This window comes from Haliotis cracherodii, unplaced genomic scaffold, assembly GCF_022045235.1.
Source record: "Haliotis cracherodii isolate W230 unplaced genomic scaffold, xgHalCrac1.p SCAF_2, whole genome shotgun sequence".
Classification (NCBI taxonomy): Eukaryota; Metazoa; Mollusca; class Gastropoda; order Lepetellida; family Haliotidae; genus Haliotis; species Haliotis cracherodii.
Window position 1 is genome coordinate 36,501,120 of NW_027266275.1, and position 15,072 is coordinate 36,516,191.

General features: G+C 38.1%; 1 protein-coding gene across 1 annotated transcript in view; it reads left to right on the plus strand.

Moving 5' to 3' along the window:
• Positions 1-14,756, plus strand: part of LOC139467596 (circumsporozoite protein-like) — a 58,814-nt gene extending 44,058 nt beyond the window's left edge. The window contains exon 2 of the mRNA XM_071249129.1: positions 14,142-14,756. Within this exon, the coding sequence (XP_071105230.1) occupies positions 14,142-14,756 (615 nt within the window). The remainder of the gene's footprint in view (positions 1-14,141) is intronic.
• Positions 14,757-15,072: the final 316 nt, after the last annotated feature.

Here is a 15,072-nt window from a genome sequence, read left to right on the forward strand (position 1 = left end):
AAAGGTGGTGTCGCATTTTCGTTTCCATTTCGTAATATATTCCAAATCGTTGCCTGGACACAAAACAATACTTGTACATATAATCGTTCAGAAAATGACACATTTATCAAATTCAGGTAGGAAATGAGGGTCAAAGTTTATATAGAATGAGTGATGAATATAATTTTAGTTCGCATTTAGTTTTATCCCAACCATGTTATCAAAATAATTTCTCCATGTTGCAAGTTGAACAAAATAGCAGACAGTTAACTGCAGGAAACAAATATACCTACTATAACGGGAATGGTCATGGAATATTGCGTGTAACATTTCCAGAATCGAATTAAGTTGCATTTTATTATCTGCGATTATATATATTAGACCTTTTTATTTCTTGGCATTATGAAGAATACTTCTTGGTAACAGAATATCGCTGTCGTGACAGTACAAATGATTAAAACAGATCAAGTTGACCAAAATGAATGAATCAACATATGTCTAATTATATCTAACATATTGATTTAGGAACTGTATTTACGATATAAATATGAAGAATATATTTTAATCTAATCAATAACTTGGAGACAGTGGACAATATTGTAAGCTGTAAGAGGTCTGTTGCATATCCTTGTCAACAACCCTTACACTTGCATGCATTGGTATTAAAGCTGTATGAGGATACTGGTGACCTTTTCAAGATGCATGGAGGGGTTGATCATGAGGAGAAAGTACCAGAGGAACTGTTCAACACACACATAGATCTTTGTGTAATTAATGGGTTTATGTGCGAACCTGAAGTGTGTGTAAAGGCGTAGCTGTTGAAACATTGTATAATCATTCGAAGAATCAATACAGTTGTGAAACGCAGGGTTTTTGTCAACTTTAAGTGTTGTTCCGAAGGCATCAAGATCTCTAAGAAGCCTTTATACATCTACATTCCGTTAAGGTTAAAAGATGTCAATACGTCGTTAATTATAGTGCACATAGCTCCCTTTTGGGTTTGGGAATCTTGAAGATTGAAGCGACTAACTTCCGACAGAGATGATTTCGTTTCGCCTCACATCATTCAAATTCAAAAATGCTTCTGTTCAAAATCGAGCTTTCCGGTTTGGACATGAATACTTGCGAACAAATTTTGGTATGTAAGGGTATCTACATGCAAACCATTGCGATATTTTTGCATAAACAAAGTATATACAAGTACTTGGATTCCTGAAAGGATTCATATTCTTAAATAATTTATATATAAGGACACATATATAGGGATGTAATGATATCCATATTCCAAAATAAGTGTGTTCAAAATCGAAAGTTCTTGTTTGGACTTGCATTGATTGAATTACATTTGTCTGGATGTAAATAGAAATCCATCGGTTTTAGCAAACCAGTATTTATAAACCTCCAAAGGTGACAATGAACACGTGATGTAAGGACATCCAAAATCAATAATTTATGAACAATGCGTTGGAGTATAACGTTTGTGATATAAAGATGTTTTTACAACGTTATTCAACATTTTATAACACTATACAAACAACATCACTACTTATGAGGGTGATATTTGAGTCAGTACAAATGCATTGTTCGTATTGTCAAATCACACGATAAGTGGATCATACTTTTTATATTAACTAATACTATATTTGGCGCTGAGGAAAGAATGTTATTTTTCACTGAAATCTTGGATTAAACCTCCTTTGCCACACATCATCATAATTCTGTATGAAAGAAATATCAAACGCCAGACATTATATTGCTACATGTAGTTGTAGCTGGTGTATCATGTCAATTGCGTGCTTTGACATTTCCAATGCCATGTTCAATCCGACTGAGTGTTGTTACAATAAATACCCCATGTCTCAGTGACGTATGCAGATAACCTATTTCTCCAACAGATAGACTGAGTTAAGGAACCACGTCGAAATCCTGCAAGTTGGGGTTCTTAGAGATACTTGAAGAAAAGCTGGATTACAGAGAGTTCGTTTCATCCATTTAAGGCGTTCTGGCAAAGCGATATTCATCCCTAAATGATTAATCATGGCACTGTCATTTTACCAGTCACGGATGTAAAATCTGTTGAATGTTGACGTCGTTCATACAGAATTGCAAACCTCACGTATGAGCAATGCCGATAAAGCTTGTCGATCGTGCCATCTTTTTCTCGGTTCCTATTTCATTAGCCGACACGAATGTTTACAAAATAGCATGAAATACAATTTGTGCTTTTCACGAAAAGAGTTCTTCCGACTAATACAGCCTGACCCTTTTACAATGCGTTAAATAACTACTTCTCCGCAGTTTAAGACGTAAAAATAAAATGCTAAGAGAGGAAAATTGTCAGTTTCGAGATTATTCAATTATTACCCTTTTATTTTATAAACCATGTTTGGAGAAACGAGAGTACTCATCTAGTTACATAATCATTTCGTCAATGCGTTACAGATTCATAATTTGTATTGATCATGGATGCAACATGCTTTTGAAGAGGTCGTCATCCTCTGTACGACCAAACATAAAATCGATATTTTTATAAGATAAAGTACCTTTTACACAGACGTAATTTGATAACGCGTGCTGCTTCAATGTTCGCTGCATTGCATTCTTTACTTCGAGACAGCGTCACTCACACAATTATGATATAATTTGTTTGAAGGCAGTTCCAGTAGTAACAGCAGAACTAATGTTATAAGAAATTGCCCTTAACGATACGTGGGCTGTTCCTGTGATGTTGAAGCGTATGAATGTCATGTCGTTGGGTAATGAAACCTGCATATTCATGTGTAAGAAGGTTGAATGCCACCATTGAAACATGCAAGGTTTACAATTGATATGATTGAATATGCAACAAACATCAATCGCAGTAGAGTTATTGGGCAGTAATAATGTAAACACAGTGTGTTACATATGGTGTTACGTAGTTTGATGGCGGGTAAACAATTAAAGTTCAATGGAAATATAATGTGCTGGGTCATATTATGTGCAGGAAGTTGATATGATTTCAAAATTAAAAAAAGACGTCACTCTCTACCTTCATACTATATATGAGAAGGAAGAGGATAACACACTTTGGATGTGAGAGAGTCGGGAAATGAACCCGGGTCTGCGGCGTGCGTGACACGCTAACGTTTTAACCACTACGGTACCCGACCACCCCTTCTTCCATTTAAAGAATAATTCGCTCTCACCTTCTAATAAGAACCACCACCTGCTGAAATATGACGTTATTAAGCAAACATAAGTAAGTTGTTTCTTAGCTGGTTTCTTTGTTTGTTGTTTAACGCCGCACTCAGCAATATTCAAGCTATAACGCGGTCAGTAAATAATCGAGTCTCGACAAGACAATCCAGTAATTGATCTGAACATCGATCTACACAATTGGGACACGATGACATGCATCAATCAAATCAGCAAATCTGACCACCTGATACTGTAAGTCGCCTCTTACAATAAGTATAGGTTTCTGAAGACTAATTTAACCCGTACCTTCAAGGGGAAGACATCACCAGTACTTGGGAGCCAATATAGTACCAAATGCAGAACCAAATCAGAACCAAAAGAACAGAAATTGATTGGTCAAAGTACAATTCATTATCCTTTCAGATGCACTAGAATTAGAAACAGACAGAGGTTCCAACAAATGCAGACACCACCACAAATCATAGGCTAGAAAAAACTATTATTTTTCAACAAACAACATTTTCACTATTGCTCAAAAGAAATCGAACTCTCATAGAAGATAGCTGATTGGTAGCAATACCTAGAAAATCGGTTGCGGGTAATGCACAAATAGACCGATACTACCAGCGATCCATCTACAAAAAATATGCTTTTAACCTTATATTGAAAATAAAATCCACACCTAATTTACAAATGTCAAGTAAGTAATGCACAAGTTCATATTTCATGTATCCTGACAAAAACTAATATTAATACATTTTCAAGTTGCTCCGTTCTAACAACCTCACCATGCTTGGTTTCCTTTACTCATAGCATATTTTCATACAATGTGTTAACATTTAGAGGATATAGTATGAATGTTCATGACATACTAGGCTTAAGACACAAGTGACGTGACACAAGTGACATGAACACGAATATAATTTTCTATTTATTACCGAAGAAGATGTCTACATCCAAAGACGAATTTTAGTGTTAAAGATCTATTCGCAACGAAAGTCGTCAAAAATCTTCAGCTGTGACGTCGTTTCTAGTGTGACGTCATTATAAGATTCGCATGACGTCAACAATACACTGTTGTCTCCTGACGTGATCTGACCCTAGGACACATATACTTTTTATGAGCCCTAGTATGTTTGCAGTCGTAGGTATTAAAGTGTCATTTTGTGAAGCATTGTCATTGTTGTGAACTATTGAATATGAACCCGGAACAATGTAACAGCAATATAAAGTTGCAAATTCAGCGAAAGCATGGAAATACTCCTACTCAATTGTTATTTTTTTATTTTCCCCCAATAGGAATAATTTCTGAAACGCTAAATTATGAGGATGACAGCAAACAGTATAACATATAGGTTAGTAAACTTAGCTTACTCCACTGGTAGTTGAACTTCCTGATACGGATGCGGCCAGTGTCTTTCTGCAGGCAGAAACCTGACCTTTTCTATCAGAGGGTTTAGCTGACGTCAATATTGCACGCGGACATTAACACATGTTAAGCTATCTTAACACTACCAGAATAAACAATCAACACGAAAGGACAACAACAACAAAAACAAATGGAATGAACTAAGTTGAGTTCAAGCAGGAATGGCCTGTCTCTAATCAATAAGTGAGTGAGTGAGTTGGATTTGACGTTGCTTTTAACAATATTCCAGCAATATTTCGGCGAGGGACGCCAGAAATAGGTTTTACACATTCCCCATGTGGGGAATCGAAACCGGACCTTCAGCTTGACGAGAGAACGCTTTAACCAATAGGCTACCCCACCGTCTCTTATTAAACATAAAAGCACTGATGCTAACTTGTTGCATGCACAATTATAATGGATTGTTTTGAGATTCATTTCAGGCGTAAACTAGTTGATTGTGTTCAATTTCATGCCACATTTCCGCTTTCATTTCCTGTTGATGCATGTCCTGGGAACAATAACGTGTTCTTCGTAAAATTTGAAGCAAATAACAATTCCATTGTTTACGTAACAAAAACATGTTTGTAAATCAAATGGTCATTTCCTAAAACGAGAACGATGACATACATGTAGCAAAACAAGTTTCATCAAAGCATTACAAATTGTTTTGAACACGCAACATGCATCTGAAGAGGTCGTGTACGACCTATTCCAAGTTCGAATAATTTTGTTCAGATGAAGCACTTTTAACGCAGATCGAAAGTGTCATCAAAATACGCATATCTTACTGTGAGATTGCGTCACTTGATATATTTTCTTTGAAGGCAGCTTCCGACTACAACAGCAGAACGTAATGCAATTATACATTGCCCATATCGATGCATGTGAGGTTTGTACTGCTGTCTTGTAATGGGGTAATGGGAGTGTTCCTGTGTTAAAGAGTTATCTACACGGCAAAGAATGTCACGACTGAAACATGCAAGGCCAACACTTGATACGGTTGGATATGCAACACAAAGGAAACGAAGCTCAACTACTTTGTTATCACAGAAAAAATAGCCCAATGTTTCTGATATAAACAATGCCTTCACTTGCCTTGCAACGTAGAAAATTGTTCAATGACAATAACGACCAGTATCAATGAATGAGTGTAACCTACGTCGTTTAGGTGGGCAAATTGGGGTCATAGCGGGAATAAAAGCCAGACGTGCGGCGAAATAACAAGAAGAATCGCTTCATGTAATCAAGTCTACAAAACCATGAACCGTTACGTTGAAAAAGGTTGCATTCAGCGGTTTTTGTGAGTGATAATTTGTATATGATAAACTACATGTATGAGAGATCGAATGACTACACAGTCGAACAGCTGAGTAATTAAACAACGAAAAACATGTAAAAAGAAATGCATAAGTCTGTGTTAAAAGACATCCATAAGTTAACTGACCATAATATCTATCTTAAAGCTGGCTTCCTTCTTTATGAAAGTAAAATGTATTATATTTCTACTGTATCTATGTATTACAGAAATCTACAACAACGTATGTTGAGGTCAGTGTGAAAACAGATAGATTTTGAATAGATCTCGTGTTTTATGATCGATCCCGTGCCACAATCCGTTTTCATTACTAACGTATATCCTACAGCCAATGTGTAAATGACTGAAATATTCACTTCGGCAATTTACAAAACGCCAAAATATTTTGAAACATTACAATTGTTTTTCCATTTATATCATTATGATAAAGAATTCCAAACATTTTTATCCCCTCTTTCATCACCAAGTGACTGAAAATGAAAGGATTTAAAGAAAACTGAAGCCAGTGTATATATATGATATGTATGTATATATATATTTATTCTTTGCTCCTAATACTAGCATTATTGGTCTAATGTGATGTTTTAAGCCTTTTGAACTTCTTAATAACTCATTCAATCTGCCGGAAAATGTTTAAAATGACTGAAATATGCTGGCGTTTTGTAAATTGTCTAAGTGAAAATTTTAGTCATTTCATACATTGATTGATTTTACACATCGACTGTAACATATACAAGTCTGTGATGATGATGATGGCCGTAAACAGCACATACTGGATCAATAAATCATTGAGGAATTAATTACAGGCCGTCGTGACACAGCGGAAATATCGGTGGTTACAGATAGGAAAAATTCAATCATTCGCTCGCTTCTTCTGGTGGTAGCCGATGGTAGTAGATGTAACATATATGTACCAGATAAAAAATAATAATGTTCCATACTATGTTATTGTTAATCTTGACAATGATGTTTGAATGAACATCAGTCTTAGCAAAGTCGCATTAAATGTAATTCATTGATTTGAGAACCCGTATTTAACTAATATATACATGTATATTTAGGATTTTTCACGCCCTGACCAGTGAGTGAGCGAGTGAGTTGGCTTTTCTAACACGTTTCACGTTTCTTAACAACGACATCATTGGAGTTATGACCTTACACAAAGACGTTAACGATGTTACTGTTCTGCAGTGTTGTCACTCACAGCAAGCGTTTCGCATTTGTATATCGAAGAAATGGGTTTGTGTAAGAATCAGAAGTGTTTCTGAAGCTATTAAGACAGTGTATATCACCTGAACAATCACATAAGTTGCTAAATAGGGCGTTCAAAAACTCTTAGTGTCCTGAAGGTTTCAAGAACTCATATATTAATGAAGGGTAATAGATGGCAGAACGTCTTCTGGGTGTTCGTAGCTCCCTTATGTATATAGTAATCGTTTTCAGATTGAAGTGTCGTTCATGCTGCTTAGTTTAATCGTTTAGTCTCACTTGACTACAAATGGAAAGATACTTTTGTTCAAGATCGAAAGTTCTTGGACATGAACAATGGTTTACACGTTATATAAATAATATTATCTAAATCCATATACCGATATTGTTTTAATGATGAGTAATGTTAAGAAATTAAACAAAGTATATATGAGAACTTGCACGTGTATTTTAAGATATAAAGACACATATTTCGTTTTCAGGAAACATTTACCTTCAAATGTGACAATGAACACGAATGTATCGACAATATGGTACTTTACATAATTAATGATGAAATATTACCCAAAGTCAGTATGAACTAATAATTCAGGATAAAACAATATACAAAGTCAGTATGAACCAACCGTTTAGGATAAAGTAATATCCAAAGTCAGTATGAGCCTACGGTTTAGGATAAAGCAATATCCAAAGTCAGTATGAGCTAATAGTTTAGTGTAAAGCAATATCCAAAGTCAGTAATAACCAATCGTTGACGATAAAGCAATATCCAAAATCAGTATGAGCCAATAGTTTAGGATAAAGCAATATCCAAAGTCAGTATGAGCCAATAGTTTAGTATAAAGCAATATCCAAAGTCAGTAATAACCAATCGTTGACGATAAAGCAATATCCAAAGTCGGTATGAGCCAATAGTTTAGAATAAAGCAATATCCAAAGTCAGTATGAGCCAATAGTTTAGGATAAAGCAATATCCAAAGTCAGTATGAACCTATTAGTTTAGGATAAAACAATATACAAATTCAGTATGAACCAATGTCCAAAGTCAGTATGAGCCGATAGTTAAGGATAAAGCAATATGAACCTACAGTTAAGGATAAAGCAATATCCAAAGTCAGTATGAGCCAATAGTTAAGGATAAAGCAATATCCAAAGTCAGTATGAACCAACCGTTTAGGATAAAGCAATATCCAATTTCAGTATGAGCAATATTTTCATGATACAAATATATTTTCCAAACTTGGTATGAACAATACTTTTAAGATATATTTATATTTTCCAATTTAAGTGTTAACATAAGATGGAGTAGAAAGTTTGGTATATACAATTATCCAATGTTTATCCAATAATTACGAACAATACGTTGGGGTAAAAGGTTTGGGAAGTAATATTATACTAACTCAGAATGAATGTGTCCCTATTGTTATATCAAATGTGAATATCAAATGTGAACTGAATGACATTACATACATAATACTTCTGAGAATAACGGTATTTCTTCAAACCTCATTAATCACTGATCAAGTTTTGCCAGTGAGAAGTCGGATTATTAGATTATCTGTCACCTACCCTTCTTTTCGTGCTCTGTAGCAAAATATCATTTTTTGTCTCTGCTGTAGAAATATCATTATATTGTTTTTGGCACGTGAGAAATATCATCATCACACTACACACATGCTATATTCAGCTGATATCACTGGAAATCAGTTCCTTTGCCATTCTTATGTAGGTCATGACTGGATGAGGGTGGACAAGACATGTCTGAGTGACGTATGGAACCAAGCTTTTCCCCTAACAGATGGACTCAGTAAAGGAAATAGTGAGCTCTTTGGTACATGAACCGAAGCTGAATCAGTTCGTTTCATCCATATATAAGCATATACCGCACATGCAAGTCAACAAAGCATTCCAAGATCTCTCAATCTACAGTTCTTCTCTAAGCTTTGACTCCTTGTAATAAGATTACTGAAGAAATAAACCGTCTCAAAAGCAAGCTGACGAGCAATTTTCAGATTGACTAAACGTTGTGGCATTAACATCACAAAATGAAATCTGTTGCTTTTATTGCCCAATGAATGCACACAGAGAAAATAAATCATGACCTTTGTCTTTCCGCGAGACAAGCTAGTCCGACTAACGACCAAGTAATTAGGAACATCTTAGACAGACATACATGTTTATACTCCCCATAAGACTCCTAACTGCGTCGATTTACATGCAAGTGATTCAAAGACAGATGCTTCATCTTCCCTACGTTGCTTTTGGGAGCTTGTCTGGTACGACCATGGGGACAAGGGCTATATATGGGTACGATAGATTTAACAAGGATTGAATAAAGATGTTTTATTACCCTGAAAAAATCATGGCAAATAACATGAAATAGGGTTTGTTTTATCCATCATCGTGTACCATTATTAGCAGATGCATCGCGCATCATCATTGTTTCGCTCTATCAGAAGTGATATTAATTATAGTTATTTCATAAACAGTGTTTGCAGCAAACAGGGGACAATGCCTCAGCAAACACGATGCCATGATCGTTAATGTTCATCAATAACGATTGTATTGAACAGGATTGAAACATGCACTTAAGAAGCTGAAATCCTTTAATAATTTGATACCCGGAGAGTGAGTATGGTTTTACGTCGCCTTTAGTATTATTCCAGCCGTATGAAGGAGGGTACAAAACACATTGTACCCATGTGGAGAATCGAAACCGGATCTTCGGCTTGACGAACGGACGCTTTAACTACTAGGCGACCCCACTGTCCCACTTGTTATGAGCTCTATGGGGATCTCAATACCAGTAATAGATACTTTAGATAAAGTAAATCACAGACCTAAATTAAATTTGGCCACACGTTGTTAAATGTTCGCTGCATGGCTTAATTTATTGTGACTCTAGGTCACTTTTACATGCATGAAATAATATGTTTTGAATCAGTTCTTACAACAACATGGAAATAACACAATACTATATTGCCCCAGCTGATGCATGTTCGGTGTAGAAATGAATCAATGTCGTGTCAATGTGTTATAAAACCTGCATGGGTTTATCCACCAATATAGAACGTCCGCATTGATCGTGTTGAATTTGCAAATGATACGATTGAATAGCCAACACTAAGGACTTCTGACAGGGTTATCACAGTAACGTTTGTGTTATGAGATAATCACAATAATTAACTCATGGTGTAACGTAGATTAGGACAGCGGAATTATAAAAGTTCAATCTTTCAAGAGAGAGAAAATATTTCAGATCAATTAAAATGAGAAGTTTTATGTTATTTAAGAAACGCGAACCATAGACACATATAGATAAGTATTACATTTAGAAGAGATGTTTCCAATGTGTATCACGTAATGACAAAAGTTTAACTAAAAATCAGTCAAGTGTCACCACAGTGTCTTTATTCTCATTACGATATGCTGCACGTGATTTCCAAACTTTGCACGATAATCCTGCACAAGACAAATGGTACATCTCGATTCATGGATCATGACGTTACATGTGATGCGTTCTTGAGCGTCGGTTCGCACAACATAACAGTATGTTCGTGTGTGCATCGAAACAATCTAATATCTCTTGAATGTGAGTAATTCTTCATATTATAACAAACATGTATGGCATTCGTATGGTTTCTGTTTTCGGTGAGTATATTTCTCACAGTGGGGTCGGGTAGAGCTAGTATGTGAGATACAAAAACTTTACACTCCTTTGATCACTACAATAGCCACACTACAGTCGAACAACATACACTCGAATCTGGTTATGATGGTATGGAAGCCCAGTGGTTAAAACGTTAGCTCATCACACCGTCAGACCTGGGTTCAATGCCCAGTGTGGGTTACATACAAGAGCCTGTTCCCGACCTTCCATGCCGTGATATGACCGGAAATTTTTTGTATGGGTAGACATCGAGAATTCAATCTAAGTGCTTCTTAATCCCAAAACGAGGGTGAACAATTGACTTGCTTTCGCATGTGTTTGTGACGGATGCCTTCCGTGGGGCAGGATGCGCTCATCATGCGAACACCTGGTAAGATCACTATTTGATAGTGATTCCTAAACACATGCTGATGATGTAGTCGGAATCGTACAATGACATTGTAGACAGTTGTTCATGATGATGGGAATGTTTTTGTCGCATTTATTATCATTAAGATGTAGTCGGAATTGTACAAATTATTCAGCTTTTAACAAAGATTTCTTATGCTTATGCAAAGGTTTTGTCGCTTTTGTCAACTTTCCCACAAAATGTATACAGTTAATGAATAACCTAATGACGAGTTTGCCCTTCATAAAATTGATATATTCTTCTCTACAAAAGCTTATACATTGAGAACTTCATATTATGTTCTGGACCGCGTCCGTGGTCTAGTGGTAGAGCGTCTGCCCGCCCGCGTCATACCAAAAGACGTTAAAAGATGGTACTTGTTGTTACCCTTGTTGTTAAAGGGGCTAAAACAAGGACTGGTCGGCTCGGAGTCAGTATACTGTGTCTGAGTGGGGTATTCACGTTAAACTGGCATATCTTAGTGGGCAAGCACTATAAATCGGCATAGGTCCGGACTAGTACAAGCAGCCACACACACACACACACACACACACACACACACACACACACACGTCCATGCACGTCGCAATATAAGTGCAATAATCTTGGACACGACGTAAAACCCCATTTCGCCTCACATCACCTCATATAAGCTCTATATACTTTACTCAAACATGAATAGTGTAAGTCCTAAGTGGAAGTTATAACACGTGACAATTTAGAACGTCAAGCCTTTGAGAATCTTCGATAGCTTCCTTTAATGTAAAACGGATGGGGTTTTAGCGCAAAAATGGCGACCACCGGTAACCGTCGACTCACTCTCAGTTTAAGGACAGGGCAATGTCAACAACGGTTCGTTATGTAGAACTTTGCTTTTCGCTGTAAATATCTACGATTTATTTCGTAATAACATATTTCATTACACCCGTAACTACAAGGTCTTACAACGAACGGTTAAAAACTATAACCTAATGATCACAGAAACGGATACGGCAATCAGGTGACTTCCTGGTGCACTCCATATTGTAAGTTAGGTAGTAATTTCCATTCCGGAGACCTCTTCCATGGAACCCTTATAACCTAGTCGGTGCCTTTTCCAACCATTTACGATTTCTATAAATAAATCACGCTGTACATTGACCGTTTTAATAGTATAACCCGCGGTATCGTTAATGAACCAGTTTTTCCCTTCAACAGGCACCATGCTGACACAGCCCTTAGCTTTTATGGGAATCTAATGTCAAGAAACTGTGCACCCTTGCCGGATGTAGACACAGCTTCGAGGTAGAGCTTGAGCATACGGCCTTTACTTACGAGGCGAGCCCATATCATTAGGGCCATCCCGGTCGGAATTATCCTCGCATATCCGTCAAGGCAATACCACGCTGAGGCACACAGTCGCAGTCCCCACAGTCCAATGATAGCTTAATTTATGAAATCCATATGTCACCTGTGTACATATTATACGACTACCACAACCACACCAGGGAACTCGGCCACCATGTTTGCTGGCGTCGAGGCTTGACGCCATTGTTCTCGTGTGTCCTCGTTGCGTGACATGCGCAGTCGATGACAGATAGTGGGAATGGGATTGTGGAACACGCGTTGCCAGGTGGCCTGGTTATTATATCATCTGTCTATCCCTCGGTAAGGTGTTCTGGTCACTCAATGGGTCAGTGCTCTTTTTGTACTGATCTTCGAAGGACATGTCCAGACGAAATTGATCTCACTGGGTATGACGCAAACGTTGTCATAATAGGACTGTGCTCTGATTTCTACGGAAAATCTGTTCCTGCATTTTTTTCATAAAACACGATGGCATAATAGGCTTACAAAACGAAGAAGGACACAGGTTTGTGTATGAAACGGTGCCCGCACTTTATGAATAAGACAACATATACCAGCTCATGGGCGACGAGGGGGCATGAGTGGCCCAGTCGTATAAGGCGCCGCGATTCGCTGTGCAGAGTGATTGTGGGTTTCACCGTAGTGGTAAACGTCTGAGACCTGCTTCACTTCGGGCTTTCCTCCCAGCTGACACGCCGTGATATAACTGGAATACTGTTAAAAGCGGCGTTAAACCCAACTCACTCACTCACTCATGGACGACGAATTTTAGAAAATCATTCAGCCAAAGCAGATATTGGTTGCAGAAGGGTTTTTTGAGAATTGGCAAACAAATAGTCGCGGCTCGGGTTCATAACCCTGTGTGTGTGGCAATGGTATCAGGTATGAAGTGTGATTAAGAATGTTCGCTAGTCTGCATTCGGAGTGTGACTTTTTTAAAAGCGATAATTTCAAGTTAAAGAATTCAAACTGTCCAAATGTAACACAGATGGATGTTGTGCGTTCTATTGCCGAAGGTGCGGTAATAAACTACCACGCAAATTCACATTTTATCATAGAAGCATGTAGTGAAATTAGTCACCGTATTAACAGTTTTCTTTCAAAGTATTTTTGATATTGTTTAGCTTTTATTTTACTTTTTTACCATGTATGGATAAAATGTTGATCAATAATAAACATCATCTTTTGTTAATGTTAGTTTGCTTATTTTTCAGCAAATAAAAACGTGGGCATTGACGCATTTTCCTCAATTTGTAACGTGCAGTGACTTTGCGTTTGTGATAAAATACGTGGACAGTGCTAAGATGACAACGACGTTACCATGATGTGTTCAATAGTTCAAAAAACGTTGAGGCGCAACTCCCATTCACCATAGGTTGACTTAAATATCGCTAAAAGCACTCCCGATTCCCGACAGTTCGAATTGCGCAGTGAACAAAAAATCGCACCAGCAGATATGGTCAGTACAAATATTTTCTTTAAAAGGAACTTGGTAGTATGAGCAGTTATGAGTGAGTGAAGTGTTACGACTATCGGTCAAAGCACAATGGTCATGATTAGAGCCGAGAACACCAATTACAGTAACAAGGATGAACTTCAATTCGTTAAATGCCTGGATTCGAACCAATGCGTAATTCGTGACTAGCAGAAGAATTTAGTACTGGCCCATGAACTACTCAGTCAACAAGGCAAGGTAAAAGCAAAACAGGTTCAGAAGCCTACCAGATATAGAGAGCATTGCAAGACTTACCCTAACCCTAACCCTAACCCTAACGCCAACCCCAACCCTCACCCTCACCCCCACCCTAACCCTAACCCTAACCCCAACGCCAACCCCAACCCTCACCCCAACCCTAACCCTAACCCTAACTCTAACCCTAACCCCAACGACAACCCCAACCCTCACCCTCACCCTCACCCTCACCCTCACCCTAACCCTAACCCTAACCCTTACCCTAACCCTAACCCTAACCCTAACCCTAACGCCAACCCCAACCCTCACCCTCACCCCCACCCTAACCCTAACCCTAACCCCAACGCCAACCCCAACCCTCACCCCAACCCTCACCCTAACCCTAACTCTAACCCTAACCCCAACGCCAACCCCAACCCTCACCCTCACCCTAACCCTAACCCTAACCCAAACCCCAACGCCAACCCCAACCCTCACCCTCACCCTCACCCTCACCCTAACCCTAACCCCAACGCCAACCCCAACCCTCACCCTAACCCTAACCCTAACCTGTTCGTATGTAGATAATACTAACCCTGGCCAGTATTTGAAATCGTTTGAGTGAGCGCTTAGGGTTTTCACAGTTTTTAGCCAAATGACAGATGGGGACAACTAGGAGCACAAAAGCGTTCCCATGATGGGAATCGAACCCGGTCTTTTGGTATAAGGGGACACGAATGTATAAGGCTCAGAAATTCGCTGTGCAAAGGTGCGTCCCTTCGTCCTACAAGAATTGTATGATTATGGGTTCGAATCCCAATTTCGCCCCTATTATGTTCGGGGTTTCACCAAAGTGGTAAATGTCTAGGATTTCACCACTTTGGGCTTTCCTCCCTCATCAAGC